Source organism: Oncorhynchus keta, unplaced genomic scaffold (genome assembly GCF_023373465.1).
Source record: "Oncorhynchus keta strain PuntledgeMale-10-30-2019 unplaced genomic scaffold, Oket_V2 Un_scaffold_9739_pilon_pilon, whole genome shotgun sequence".
NCBI lineage: Eukaryota > Metazoa > Chordata > Actinopteri > Salmoniformes > Salmonidae > Oncorhynchus > Oncorhynchus keta.
The window spans coordinates 248600-263908 of NW_026291018.1; the positions used below are offsets into that span (position 1 = coordinate 248600).

A 15309-nucleotide genomic window follows, 5' to 3' on the forward strand; every position below is an offset into this window, starting at 1 on the left:
TCTTTTAGCAGGCTCAAGACCTTGAACATTTTTGTAATTTCCTTAATGAGCATGGGATATTTGGGTAAATCATACCTAGCTATAACCTTTAATTTCAAAGCTTGTCAATTGATGGAAAAATATGTCATGTGGCTTTGTTTCTTTTGTTTCATTTACAGATGTAGGATCTTTATTTGATCCCCAGTTACAGGATAACTCTCCTGCAAATCAAGACCTTTTTAACTTGTAGTGTGAGGTTTAAAAGGCTTCTGAAATTTGTAATTTCCACTTTGATTCCCCCTTACAACCCCTGCAAAAATTTCCGTTAATTATATTCCACATAATAATTCACATTTCCCGTTGCTGCAGGATTGTTTTCCTGCTGCAGCAAACTGGCTCAAATTAAGATCCTACATCTGTAGAAGTGAAGGGTAGTAAATATGGTGCATACTGTTTTGAAGGCACTGGAGATGAGCGAGTACCCATTTTTATCAAGGCAAGTCTTTGTAAATACATTATTGTTGTAATACTAAAAGGAGTAAGGCCTTCACAGCACTTCAGGTGCTGTTTGACTAGGTGTCCAACATACAGTATGCCTGGTGAGGGCTTCTGATACTGTAGCTGTCTATTCTAAAATGGTATTGTAACAAAATGTACAGAAACCTAATGACTTTCATAAGCGGGTGTAATGGAACACGTCACACCTCCGGTTTGTATTGCGGTCATGGACATAAACTCAGCAAAAAAGAAACGTCCTCTTACTGTCAACTGCGTTTAGTTTCAGCAAACTTAACATGTGTAAATATTTGTATGAACATAACAAGATTCAACAACTGAGACATAAACTGAACAAGTTCGACAGTCATGTGACTAACAGAAATGGAATAATGTGTCCCTGAACAAAGGGGCTAGTAAACTCTAATGAGGCTAGTAACTCTAATGAATGTGTCCTCTACTAACTCTGGCTCTGGCTCTTCCTTTCCAGGACTCATGAGAGCCAGTTTCATCATAGCGCTTGATGGATTTTGAGACTGCAATTGAAGAAACTTTAAGTTCTTGAAATGTTCTGTATTGATTGACCTTTGGGTCTTAGTTTGTCGTTTCTGTTCATTTTATTTTTTATTTGCAAATTTCTAAAAAACAGTTTTTGCTTTGTCATTATGGGGTATTATGTGTAGATTGATGAGGGAAAAAACGATTGAATCCATTTTAGAATAAGGCTGTAACGTAATACATTAAAAAAATCAAAGGGTTTGAATACTTTATGAATGCACTGTAAATGAGGCCCCTGGTGCACCAAACAGAGTATACGTAGCCTACTGTGCTGTGGGACAAATGCCCATTTTGTTGGGACCATTGCTTTTATATTCTAATTAAAATGAAGAATGTGGTGTATCCCTTTTCTTAATATGTAGTGTGTTGTACATTTAATATCATATATTTATTTGATTCCATCTAGCATGTGTTTTGTAAAGGTGTGCAAATCAAAACATCACCACCAACCTATGCATTGTACTGTATCAAAACTAAATCCCTCAGTTTTCTCATGTTGGGGAAGTTTCAAATGAGGTTTGAGAAGGTTAAGATCAACGACAAGTCCATCTGCACTGACAAAAACTATTCCCGTTATTCACAAATTCTGTTTTATTTGACAAAGTCCAAATAAATCACAATAGTATGCATCAAATATGCTCTTGGACATGATTTATGTATGTACATGGACAAGATGACATTTAAGATGTACATATATTTTCCTGTTTTTATGTGCAACTTATCTACAACTATCATTATTACTTTACCAGCATTAATCTTTTACATAATGCAACTTGTTCAAACATTAACATTTGTAATTATGGTTTACACTGTATTTACATTTTGCTGCTTGGATGAATTGTATCAAAAGTTCTCAAATGATGAAACTTACAGCATTTACAGAAGTATTTATCAACAAACAGGCTTCTTTTGGCAGCTTATTTCTCTGGCAACACTGTTTTGTGCCAATTGTAATCTTTGTGTTGTGAAGAATATCACCAGGCAGGAGACGGAAGTACAGGTTTGTGTTGTTTCGTAAAATATGTAGTCAAATACAACTTAGTGCACAGCATACAGTGCACATGTGCACTGTCTATTTGGTGTCGTAACACAGCATGGTCGTAATGCATTACCGCTTAGTAACAGTATAGAAACATACAGTATAGACATATGTAGATCACAGATACTACACTGCTCCCCCATAGCTTTTAACCCCCACAAAACAAGGTTAGTAATTTTATTAAATACTAATGCAACACTGGAACAATGCATTTTTAAACATTTATCAACTACTGGGTTGAAGTAGACTTCAGAGCCCAGAACAAGTCCAGGGATTATTCTGCCCCAAAACTGGAACTTGTGCCCTATTAACTAAACATGGGTAATGTCCTTTTTCTTTCACTTTTCTTTATGTCCAGAAACAGCTCACTCAAAGGCCAAGCTTTTGAGTGGATACCTCCACTCCTCCTGGGCTTCCGTTGGAGAGCCAGATTTGGGTGGAAGGTCAGGCTCTCTCGTACTCCCACAGTCAGGAGCATAGTCCTGGAGGTCGTTTTTCTCGTTCTCTCGACCTGTCTTTGCTGGGGCGTTGGACTGTAGCACATGATCCCCATGAACGTTGACATGGCGATTTTATCAAAGGTCCTCTGCATCACAGGATCACACCTGGGTTCCACAGGCACTTAGTACGTGATTTCAAACACCCTCTCTGCATCTTTGAATTCTATGACAGTCTTTGAGTGTCTGGCTTCCTTCTGCTGTAGCTTGTGCTTAGCCCCAATGACAATTGGGTCTGGTTTCAAAAAAGTGTCAGGCGGGTACGTGGTTGGCGTTTCAGAAACAGTTAAGCTGGTGTACATTCCGTTACTTTGTGTGGTGTGTTCCAGTAAGTGAACAGGAAGCAGGCAGGCTTTTTGGTGAGTGGGCACAGACTGAACCTTGAATCTTGTCCAGGCCTTCTTAAAGATGTGCACAGCTCTTTCCGCAACTCCATTAGGTGCAGAATGGTAAGGTGGTAACCAAGGTGGTGCCTTGCTATTTTTGAGAAACAATTTGAAGTCATTCAATGTGGAAGGAGGGCCATTGTCCGAGATGAGCTCCTTGGGAAGTCCGAAGGGCACTAACAGGTTTCTGAGTAGATTGTTCTTCTCAGCTGTGGTCAGTTGTGTAGGAAACACTTCCATCCACATGGAAAGGACATGGATGACAACTAGGAAGTGTTCCTTGTCGATCTTGGCATAGTCCACATAGATGCGTTCCCATGGTGTAGCAGCCCAGGCCCATGGATGAAGAGGTGCAATAGCAGGCTTGTTGTGAACAGATTCACAGGGTGAGCAGTGGCCTACATGCTGCTGAATGTCCTGATCCAGACCACCACAGATAACAGCTGGTGAGTTCTTTCATTCAAGTGATCCCTGGATGTTCATTGTGCAGGTCAGATAGTAGTCTCCTAAACTTGGGAGGTACCACCACCCTTGATACCCAGAGAACACATCCTTGATTTGTATTTTCTTGTATAACTGGTATTTTCTGTCTTTAAATTGGCTAGCAGTATCAGTTTCATAGGCTTCCAGTATCAGATCCCAATGTTACATTGAAATGCAGCCAGGGTTGGTATGGCTGATATTGGTTCAAGAATGGCCAGAAGCGGCTTGTGATCTGTCAGCAGTGGAACTTCCTTCCTTAGAGGTATTTGTAAAACATCATCACTCTGAACATTATTCTCAGGGCTCAATTTGATTATAGTTTCTCTCACTTGGTGAGAGAGAACGTGATGCAAATGCAATGGGGTGTTCACCTGATTGTAGAACATGTGAGATGACCTTGCTGTCGTTTGGGTGCAGAACTTGTGTGCTGATCTTTATGCAAAATATTCCTCTGAGTCCTGAAGGAACTCACACTTGCTCACTCCATAATTCTCCAGTCTAGACATCACTTTATCCAGCATTGCAAGGTTCTCTTCCATGGTTGGTGCTGACACAAGTATACCGTCTATGATGCACATGACATTGTCTATGCCCCTCACACTCTGGACCTCAACGCCAGTACCACTGCATTTTTTTGTATTGTTCCCCCTGGGACACCAGGTGTATGCAATTAATTATCAGGTAGAACAGAAAACCAGCAGGCCCCTGACCTCGTTGGGAAAGAGTAGAATACCCCTGGTCAATGCTATCCAAGATCTGATCCATTGTGTGTTGGAATATCGCTGGAGCTGTCGAGATCCCTTAGGCCAAGCAATTGAATCTGAATAGCCCCATGTGCCGTCGCTCCTCTCCACTTTCGTGATGTCATTCTTCTGTAGACACTCCAGTTCTTCCTCTAAGATTTCCTTTAGAGCATAGGGAGCCAGATGTGGCTTGTGAAAGTTAGAGAGCAAGAAGGAACCTAGCCTAAATTTTCCTGTGGTCATAGCCATCTTTAAAGAGTTTGTTTGTGTGTAGCCTGACTCACTGGTTTGTCATTTGTCAGACTGATGATTTCTCCCCAGTTCAACTTGATCTTCTGTGTCCATCTTCTGCCTAGCAGGACTGTTTTTTCTCATTTGACAATGACAAGCGGCAGCGTCCACTCAAATCTGACTGGTACCTGGATCTACCCTAACACAGGAATAGTGTTACCAGTGTATGAAGAAAAGGCGGATGTATGCTGGCTGAAGAGGGCACTCTTTCAGTTTATCTTTGTATAATCCCTCTGGAATGAGAGATACACCGGTGTCCATCTGCATGTTTACTGGTTTTCCATCTAACTCCATGTTGAGATAGATTCCATCTTTCCGTTGTTGTCCTGTGTACACTGTCAACAGTTCCAGTACTGTTTCAACTGTAGGTTCCTCTTCTTGTGTTGTGTCTGACATATTGTGAGCTGTTTGTGCATTTTGGAGCTTTACATACGCTCTGTAAAATGTCAAACTTTTCCTCATTTGTGGCACTTTTCGTTTTTCACTTTCAGAATTTTCTGCACTTTCTTAATTCCCTGCACTCATTTGTTCCTATGTGCCCACTGTGCTATGTTTATTTTGTCTATATAAGCCTACTTTTCACCAAAAAAGTATTTGTTCCTTTATCAGAGTAAATATTCTCCACTGAGATCACTTATTTTCAAATGGGTTCAATGACAGTTCTTACTGTGTGCCGATTTCTGGACTACAATAAGCTCACTATCTGCAGCTCTCGAATACTTCCCGAATTGTATTACTCACGCAACATTCTTCCCTTTTGTCCAGTTTGTTTATGCAGTTTGTTCACCTCAATGCCACTGCAATATTTGTGATGTGGAGAATATCACCAGGCAGGAGAAGGGAGTACAGGTTAGTGTGTCATTTAGTAAAAACATCTTGTGGAATACAAGTTACAGTAGGGCCATTAGTGTGCATGTGAACTGTCTATTAGGTATTGTAACATTGTACTGCCATAATGCATTACTGCTTAGTAACAGCATAGAAACTAATATAGACAGATGTAGAACACAGATAATATACCCATGCACAAATGTGCATTTGACCTCACTCCTGAACTTTAATGTCAAAAGCAACCAATCCATCAAACGAAAAACCTAAACAAAATGTGACATTTTCATTTGCATTTGGCAGAGAGGCTTTGAACAGAGGAATGACCCTGATCTTGCTTCCCTTGGTTGTGCCTTGAACCAACAGTTGTCCATTTTCTGTCCATCCATCAACACGTTGAAGCAATTGAACAACTTCTGGGGTTTTGAACACCTCACCACCAAGCCACTTGAGATTTCTTTCGCTCATAGTCCCCTTTATGTGCTTTTCTATCTGACTGCGATGAACAATCCTGCTCAGCCCTCTCGCCTTCCCAAGAAAGAAGTGAGTTATTATTCTACTTTTTCTTGGTGGTAAATTTTTATTTTTGAGCTCACAAAGTCTTTGAAGAGCATCAATTGCTAACATGAGAACTTGGCCATTGGCAGAATCAGGCTCCTTGTTTCTTGGCTCCTCTGGCCAGAACAAAATTGAATGAAGAAAGAGAGCACTTGCTGCTGGTGTGTGTCTCCCTCCCCGGTTAAATCTCCTACTGAGATCCTGAAGTTTCTGTAGGGAAACTAGCTTTGGAGAGCCAGGTAAAGCACAAGCAAGAGCTATCTGACAGAAAATGAAGTTGACAAGTTCTGTCTGGTCAAGGTCTTCCTTTTTGAGGTTCTCTGGATACATGCCAATTATTGCCTCCAGCTTTCTACCAGATCTCTTGGCATTGTGGTCAAGGAGCAAGGAGAGGATGGTTGTGAGATTTCCTCCACCTAGCTGGTAAATTTTCATTTGTCTTGTGAATCCAGAACTTTCAGTGTGAGTGACCATTTCAGAATTATTGTAGTCAGGCATTGGGCTGACGATATCTGGGATGTTACAAAAAAAACCAGCGTACACAGCACTCTTCCTTGTCACCCATTTCCTTGGATTGTGTACTTGTTCAGGCTCTCTTGTGTCAAGTTCCTCTTCCTCCTCACTGATGTCTGTCTGAAAGTAACTGAGGTTTTCAGAAATGCACTCAAGAGCATGGTAAATACTCTTGTTCATTCCTTTTAGTTGGCCGTGGAACCTAAGCCAGGGTTTTTCAACTGCTTGCGGTATGTAGTCACTTAGCAAGTATTTCATCAGCTCAGACTTTCCATCTTTGGTTGTAAAACATCCACTGCTGATATGAGTCGAAGCAGTCTGCATCCAACATCCACCTCCCCATAGTAGGAGTTGTTCAGACTAACGTGCTCTTTTTGGGTGTTTTTTTCTGAGGCACGGAAAGCTGAAATTCCTTTCAGAGCTGTGTCTATAATTTCAGTAACTTTTTCAGGCGGTAATTCTTGCTTGTCAAGAGTGTCATGCATGTGATAAAACCACCACTTGTACACCTGTCCTAATGTGTCAAGGACAAATGTATCATATGGCAGGATTGATTTAGCCTTTTCAGCCCAACGTAGGGCTTCCTCGAACCTTGTGTTAGTGTAGAGCAGACGAGCCAGCTGCTGGGCAACAATTGCATCTTTTCCTAAAGCTGTGTAGGCTGCTTTCAAAAGATCAACAGCTTTTTCAATGCCCCTGTTTCAGTGCTGACATGTTCAATCAGAGGAGAGAATGAACTGTCCTCAGAATCTCCTCTGCTTTTTTGTTGCGTCTGATGAAGAGAACTCGGATGAACTTCAGAAAATCATCTCTTCCAAACCTATGACTCATAAGTACTTTGTCCTGTAGTAGATCCATTGCTATTTCACTCTGTGGCAGAGTTTTAGAGAGCTGCACTAGAATTTCCTTTGCCAACATTGGATGAATTATCCGTATGGATGAGATGTGTGATGTACTCTCCTTTAGGTGTATGAAAACAAGTCTAGCTTGTTCACTGAGAGAGTTCTCAAATGCATGGTAACGGATTCTATCCACTTGAATACCTAAGGCAAGGAAGCTTCGCAGTGTGACACAGATATATACGAGTCTTGAACATAACAGTTCAGCAGTGCCACAAATCTGATAAGGCGAGTGATGAGAGATGAATGATCAATATTGTCCAGTAGATTCTTCACAAAACCCTCGATGTAACTTGTTTGAAACCCCTCACTCATCAGTACAAATGTGAGAATGAACTCAGGTTCAAATTTCAGCTTTAGTCTCTCTAGTTTCTTTGAGAAGAGAGTCTTCTCTTCATCTGTCAGTTTGTGTGTCACTGCTACAGTCTGAGACGGCAATGCTCGGCACATCCTCTCTGGATCATGAGATCTTTTACAGATGAGCAGGATGAAACATAGGACAGAGGCACTTATTTTCTTGGTTGTAATTGCATTGCCTAATTCCCGCCTAAGATCATCTCGGTACTCTGCATTACAATCTTCCAACAGCAAAAGCACTGGGAGACAGCTGTTTTTGTCTCGTTCTTCATATTCCCTCAGGTGCACTACATGCTCACACACAGTTGTGATTTCATGGGATTGTTTAACTACTGCACATCGCAGTTTTGCTTTCCAATTCCAGAGGATCTGTCGCGCAACTGTACTCCCACCACTGCCGGCTTGGTGACATATATTAACAGTCTCAATGGATCTTTTGGCACTATTACCCTGTAAAATGTCTTCTAGAATGTTGTTTGTTTCTCGGTATGCATCTCGCTGGATGACTTCCCCACAATGTTTTTTATCTGCCAGCCACAAATTCATCCAGTCTATCTTCCCACCTTGATAGAAATACTTCTCAATGTTGCGGATTTTGTCTTGGTCCAGTATCTCCAAGTTTGTGTCATCACACTGGTCAACACTGACTATGTCCAACGAATTAATCTTATCCTCTTCAACTGGCTTTAAGAAGCATAGACCTTTGTTGAAGACTGGTAAACTCCTTGTGGGTCGACTAACTGAAAGCTGAATGCTTTGAATAGTGGCATCTACATGACTCATTGGCATTTCAACAATACTGATCTCTTTGAGTGCAGCCATGCTACACGATACCTGAGCAAAGCTTGACCACTTTTTGTAGTTCTCTTTTGACTCTGATATTATAGCCAAATCGTCCCGACCATTCATTTCTGCATAGAATTCATGGAATGTATCAACAAGAGGTTGCTCGATGTGGGACATGAGCAAGAAAACCACCACAAATGACCCTGGAGGAAGAATTTCATTGCAGATCACAGACACTGTTCTTTTCAGCTGCTTTTTCTTTGTTTTGATCCAGGTCTTTTCATCACAAGGTTTCTCACCACCAAGATAATCGTTTCGTCCATTGCAGAAAATCCAGCTTGGTCTATCAAAGAGCTGCAAACGGTTTATGAAGTCAGCACTGCTCAGCCCACAGTCATTTGCATAGTCATGCAGAAAATGAAGGTTTGTAGCATGGTGCTCCTTATATTTCTCACATAGACCCGATGTCTTCGAGTCTGGGTCAAAGTCAAACACACAAAATATATTCATGTGAGTCAAGAAGTTGATGTTCTCAAGATGTTCTTGTTTAAGTTTGTTTGTCACGATGATGTAGAACAGTGAGTCATCCATGTACTTTTTCCACATGTGAGGAGGATGGAGAGTTTTCTCTTCTGATCCTCTCTGCAGTCAGAAGCTGTTTGGTTGTCTGAGAGTTCAGCTTCCTCTCTCTGTTGATCTTTGTCCCGGAGACCTTGAATGAAATTAATTAGGCCATCCTCTGATATGCGGGGTGTGTTAGCCCCTACTCTGTGATAGGGGCTTTCTCCTCATAGATGACTTTGTTGGCTTTCTCACTGAACTTTGGAATAGTGACACAGTACAGTTTGTCTTTCACCACTCTTGCCTTGGGGACAACATCATATTCAATGATCCAGGTTGTTTCACTGGCCTCCTTGTCAATTACCTCAATGAACTTTGGGTTCCTTATGCAACTCCTGGCATCAGACGGATGGGTTGATCCTTTGAAGCAGTGTTCAATGTAGTCTAATGCATCCACAAATGAATCTTGGTTTTCAACTGGTATTCCTATGATTTCACCATGCGTGTAGATGCCTGTAGCCTTATCCATGACCCCAAAGTGTATTGTGCCATTGATCGCATATTCATGCACCCACATGCAAATCTGAGAACCTCACTTGCAACTTTGACAGTAAGCTTTTTTTGTTCTAATTTATGGGCAATTTCCAGTGATTTGTATTCATGGCATGGGACAATCATGTTTTCAATTCCGTTCTCTGGTGGAAGTACTCTGTGCTTGACGTATTTGAAGTCTTTATCGTGTTTGTCAAATTTGCGATACTCACTAATAGACAAAGACGCATTGACCAATGTTGATTCATTTTTTTCTCTGTTGAAATGGGTTCTTTTTCCATTTTTGGACTGGATCTCTCAACCTTGTGTTTTGACTCAAGTGTGGAAACAGCACTGGATTCCACATTTCTGGCATTCCTCTTTGTACTACTGTCTTCTTTTAGTTTCTGTGGTCCTGCCTTCAAAAGTTCATCTCGTTTGCGCAGCAGAAGTTGGATTTGGCCACCTTTCATTTCAAATGCATCACGTAGATAATTGTCCTGCAACTCCATTAGGGCAGGTCCTGTAACCTCCTCTTCAAAAAGTTTCATAATGTATGTCTCTTTTACTCCAATGGATTTTAACCAGGAGCTCACATGGGATTCTGTCCATTCGCCCAAAGGCAAACTATTCCACTCTGGAAAATAAAATAGGTCTACTCACTCATTTATGCAGAGAAAAACGTATGACTTTATATTAGAGACATTTTAGGTCATCAGACGATGGATGGTAACTAATTTGTTTAGTGCTTTGATAAGGCTTGAACACCTTGCTACATTTTGTTTTTCATAATAGGTTTTAGGAAAAAATGTGAATTTCAAATGGATGAGAATAGGGGCTCAACATCTACAGGCAGTGTATACCTATATGGAATTTACAGTGTAAATAGTTTGAAAAAGAACAATAGACTATTGGATGACATTATGGAAACGCAAAAATGCAGTTCCCAACAAAACATTATTTCAACAGTTGATGCGAGTTTGGAATACTGGAGATTGTTGTACAATAAATGGAGATGACTGATTAGATTCAATGCATTTTCATCTTTAAGGACTGATTGTGGAGTAATCAAAAATGTGTTTTATTTGGTGTCTGGATGCTGCTAATATTCTGTCCCAAATTCTGTGTGGGATCAGGTTTTCCCTTGGAATTTCGATTATTTCATAGGCCTACTCATTAAGGTGATTATGGCTTTACTGAAGAGCTGTGACTTTCATTGTGGCACAGTCATAGGATGCCACCTTTCCAACAAGTCAGTTTGTCAACACTGACGACAGAGTTACGCCTTTTTACCCACAACTGCATGAAATAGGCCTCGGTCAAATCTTTAGGCTAAATCTCCAGGCCTGCACTAATTTTAATCTACAGGAATCCACCTTGTGTGACCATAAGGTCGGCACAGTCAAATAATTTGGTTACAAAAGTTACTGTCCTGCCCTGCATCAAAGAGACCCTTCATTATTGAAATATAAGAAAATAGGTCCAAAGTTATAGGAGCAGCCTCGCCGCCAAGTTTGTGGTTTACGGTAGTATCATAGAGACTAACGGCACCCTATCTGGGTGGTAAAACATTGGAAGTTAATAATTTGAATTCAATGCGAACATTTGTTGATCTATTAACTAATATTTTCAACTCTTGGAAATTCAATGTTTTGAATCAAATTTCCCCCTATCCAGTGTGGGCTGACTGAGCTACCAGCTCTGTTGCCTATGTTTTAGGCCTAGTGCTTATTTAACTCATTATGAACCATGCTTTACTAGACAACATTATTTGAAAAGATGCGAGGGTTAGTTTAATACTGTACAGTATATACAAGAGTATGTGGACACCGCTTCAAATTAGTGGATAGGGCTATTTCAGCCACACCCATTACTGACAGGTGTATAAAATCGAGCACACAGCCATGCAATCTCCATTAACAAACCTTGGCAGTAGAATGGCTTTACTGGAGAGCTGTGACTTTCAACATGGCACAGTCATAGGATGCCACCTTTCCAACAAGTCAGTTTGTCAACACGGTTGCAACACTCACTACCGAGTTCCAAACTGCCTCAGGAAGCAACGTCAGCAAAATAACTGTTCGTCGGAAACTTAATGAAATGGGTTTCCATGGCAGAGCAGCCGCACGCACACAAACCTAAGAAACTTGTGTACAATTAACTGGTAAGAGAAAGGTATCAAATATCACTTTCATTTGTATCCTCTTTAGGTTTAGAATCGGCAGCAAATTTGGTTCCTTTTTCAGTCAAGTCATTCACGTAAGTCAAACAAAAACACCCTAATGATTGATTGACAAATAGTGCCTCCCACAGTGCCGGTGATGGCTGCATGGTGCAGATGGTGAGAAGCAGTTTTTGAAGTCGCCTTCAAGTCGCTGCAGTTGCATGACCTATGATCACATTTTTTTTTTTTTTAAGTTCATGCAGTCGACATGTAGTCTGAAAATATGCATAACCATAATACGACACACTTTGAAAGGCAGTGACCAACGATGACAAAAGTGATCCACTCAAACGCGCCCATGATCTTCAAGCTATAGAAGATGGCAAAACTTTTAATAATAATACATTGGATTTACATGGCACTTTTCTCGACAGCGAAAGCTCTTTACAGTGTAAGGGGAAACTCACCACCCTAACCCCACATATACTATTTTTTTATTGGCCCTCTTTGGAGGACAAAAGTAACTTTGTTTTACAGATATTGATACATATACATTATTCATACACTTTACATACTACTTTTATACAATCTATTATACGACAAGAATAGTTTCATTTACACGTAAAATGTTACTTATCATTAGATACTCTTGCAATAAGTGCCATGGGATCTTTGTTGACCACAGAGTTGGGATACCCGTCCAATCTTCTTAAAATTGTATTGAGGAACATTGTTAGTTAGTAGTTCAACATTATTACAATTAAATGTTCTAAAACAGCGATCTGCCAGATTGTTAATTTTAGCTGCATATTTCTCTTTGGCTCTCTGGTTATAGAGATTTTAAAGGAAAGGAAGTGGGAGTTTTGTTTAGGTCAATTTACTATTTGTATTTGGGTGGATTAAATTAGTTTCCCTATCACGTATGGATTTTTTTACCCGTCCAGTTGGTGGCAGCAATAAAATGTTTGGGGTTGTAGTCCGCCATAAAACCCACAGAAGAAGAAGGTTTGAAAATTCCTCATTGAATTCGATATTCTGATTGGTTCAAGACGATCCGAACGCTGATTAGGGGCAAGGGGGAATTTAATCCTCAGACTAGGGAACTTCCTGGAGGAGTGTAACATCGAGACAACACCAATCTGTGCAGGAAAGTAATGATACAGGCTATGAATTAACATAGAAAAGATCTGACTTCATCAACATTTTTAATGTATTAACTTTACATGTGACAGACTCCAATTAACACAGTTTCGTCAGTTACAAACAATTCACGTCAAAGCCTGGTGAAAAATACATCTGAAAAATCCAAACCATAGTCGGCCTAACTTTATCAAAATGTGCAATTAGTTATTTCATACAGCAAATAATATTTTGAAGTTATTTTGGTATAATTTACTTTGAAACAGACGGTGAGCTTGTCATACATGTGAGAAATGACTAAGTGGATATGCCTAGGTTACTTGACGATGTAACAGGGTGTGTCTGTCGCAAGGTGAGTCACCAGCACACACGTACGGCACTTTATGGTCATATGTTAATAATTTATTTGACTTTAAAATGTTGCATATGTTTGTGGCTTTAAATTATTAACATTAATCATCAATAGTCTAATAAAATAACTAATCGGATCCTACTGGCTACTCAAATTTCAACAGTTTAATGTATTGTATTTCTCTCCAATTACATAAACCTAGCTACATTAGTTAATCCCGTCATCACCACTAACTCTATTGGCCATTATTGTATCATTGAAAAAAGAAACTAAAATTCATACATTGTGGCATTTTAGGGTACTAAATTATTAGAGGCTTGTTTTATTTCTTTAAGTCAAGTTTATTAATCTGTCATATAAAAGAGCTCATTGTAATCAAAATCCTGAACCTTTTACACTTATTTCTGTGACCTGAGACTACCTGGTTTTGGCCTACTCTGCTTGGACTGGATAAATACTCTGCTCTGCATTTAAACCCTGTTCTCTATTATTCTGTTCTGTGGGTTGTATTTCCCCACATGTCCTCACAGCCATTCTGGGACACAAATGAAAGATGAAATTGCATTGAATCGATTACAAACATCCAATGAGTTTAATGCCGCCAGTAAACCGGGGCTAGTAGCCTAGTCTATTGTTCTTCTTCAAAGTAACATTTTCTCCATTCAAAGTGCTTAATACTTACCCATCTCAGGCAAACTGCATGCACTTTTATATCAGCACAGCATTGCTAAAAGGAAAATAAAATACATATGTTGGGTGAGGTAAAATGTAATGATTATCCTAACTTGATAAGAATCCCTGACTGATTTCCATGATGGCAAGCCATATATAACATACAGAAGTAGGCCTAAATTTGGTATTAAGGTATTCATTTTGTACTTATAACTAGGCTAATCATAATGAAATTACAAGGTGACAACACTTTACAATTAACTTTAAATTACAAGATAGGTTATATTTGTGTGTAGGCTATAGTTGCGAGGAACTTCCTGTAGGAACTTCACATCGAGACAATACCTATCTGTCCACGAAAGCAAGTGATATAGGCTATAAATTAAAGATCTGACTTCATTTAACTTTCTAGTGAATTAATTTGACATGTGACGGACTCTAGTTAAAACACATTTAATCTGATATTTAACAATTCACGTCAATTGCGGATGAACGAGCAATCATCCAAAATCCAACAGCATAGATTTACTTTTAGTATCATAACGTGCAATTAGTTATTTCACACAGCAAACAATATTTAAGCATTATTTTGGTACAATTTACCTTGAAACGGACGACGATCTGGTTATATTTGTGAGAAATGACACGACGTGGATATGTCTAGGTTACTCGACGACATAACAGGGTGTGTCTGTTGCGAGATTATTCACCAGCACACACAGAAGGGTGCTTTATGGTCATATGTGACCGAGCAGCACAAATCGGTTTTATGTAGCAAAATTTGAAATTGTGTGTTTTTTTTTACGTTGGACACAAGTAGAGACTCAGAGCTACACAATGGTATACTCATACACTACAGCTGAGGAACAATGGAAAAGGAATACTGTTTTGAAAGTTGATAAACTTGTAGACTCACTTTTAAGAAAATGGTATTTGAATGTTTTGGTACTACTACTGGAGAGCCCTTTGTCTACACCATTTTAAGCTTTAGCCCCACTAATTGGAGTGTCCTGGATTTACAATTACTATGTATTTGGATAAAAGTGTGTGGGTGTTGATTGTGCAGAGAGTGTGTGTCAGTGCTCCAGCTACCCCCCACTGATCTACACCATCTCTGCAGCAGCTGGCCTGCTTCTCCTCATCCTCATCTGCCTGTGTGCAGTAGAGTGTGTAAGTAGCCCCATCAACCCGAATCTTACCACCATACCACAACCAAGTATGTTCATGTCGAAATTTAAAGGAAGGGGCAGTCCTCACTGTTACTCTCGGGATTTACTTCAGTTTATTTTTCAGACACATGATGAACATTGTTTCCACATCTAATTTTAGTCAGGTATAAAGTCATGAGTAAATTTGTCACTATAAAAGTATGCCTCATATCCATTTCAGGCTAAGCTGAGAAAACGTCATAAAACACAAGCCCCCATCCCCATCTATGAGGAAATGAACAGTGGGTGTCGAGGAGCTGGAAGTGCCC

The 15309-nt window shown here is 39.9% G+C and overlaps 1 protein-coding gene across 1 annotated transcript; it reads right to left on the bottom strand.

Annotated features, from left to right (window-relative positions):
• Positions 1–1604: 1604 nt before the first annotated feature.
• LOC127929656 (sterile alpha motif domain-containing protein 9-like) lies at positions 1605–14612 on the bottom strand. Its single transcript, XM_052517709.1, has 3 exons — positions 14436–14612; positions 13843–13887; positions 1605–10141 (listed from the first exon to the last, which is right to left on the bottom strand). The coding sequence occupies exon 3, from the start codon at positions 9016–9018 to the stop codon at positions 7414–7416; it is 1605 nt and encodes a 534-aa protein (XP_052373669.1). The 5' UTR covers positions 9019–10141; positions 13843–13887; positions 14436–14612; the 3' UTR covers positions 1605–7413.
• Between the last annotated feature and the right edge of the window lie 697 nt (positions 14613–15309).

Excerpts from the sequence above, each read along its gene's own strand:
- LOC127929656 (XM_052517709.1), bottom strand. The coding sequence starts at position 9,018 with ATGTGGAAAAAGTACATGGATGACTCACTGTTCTACATCATCGTGACA.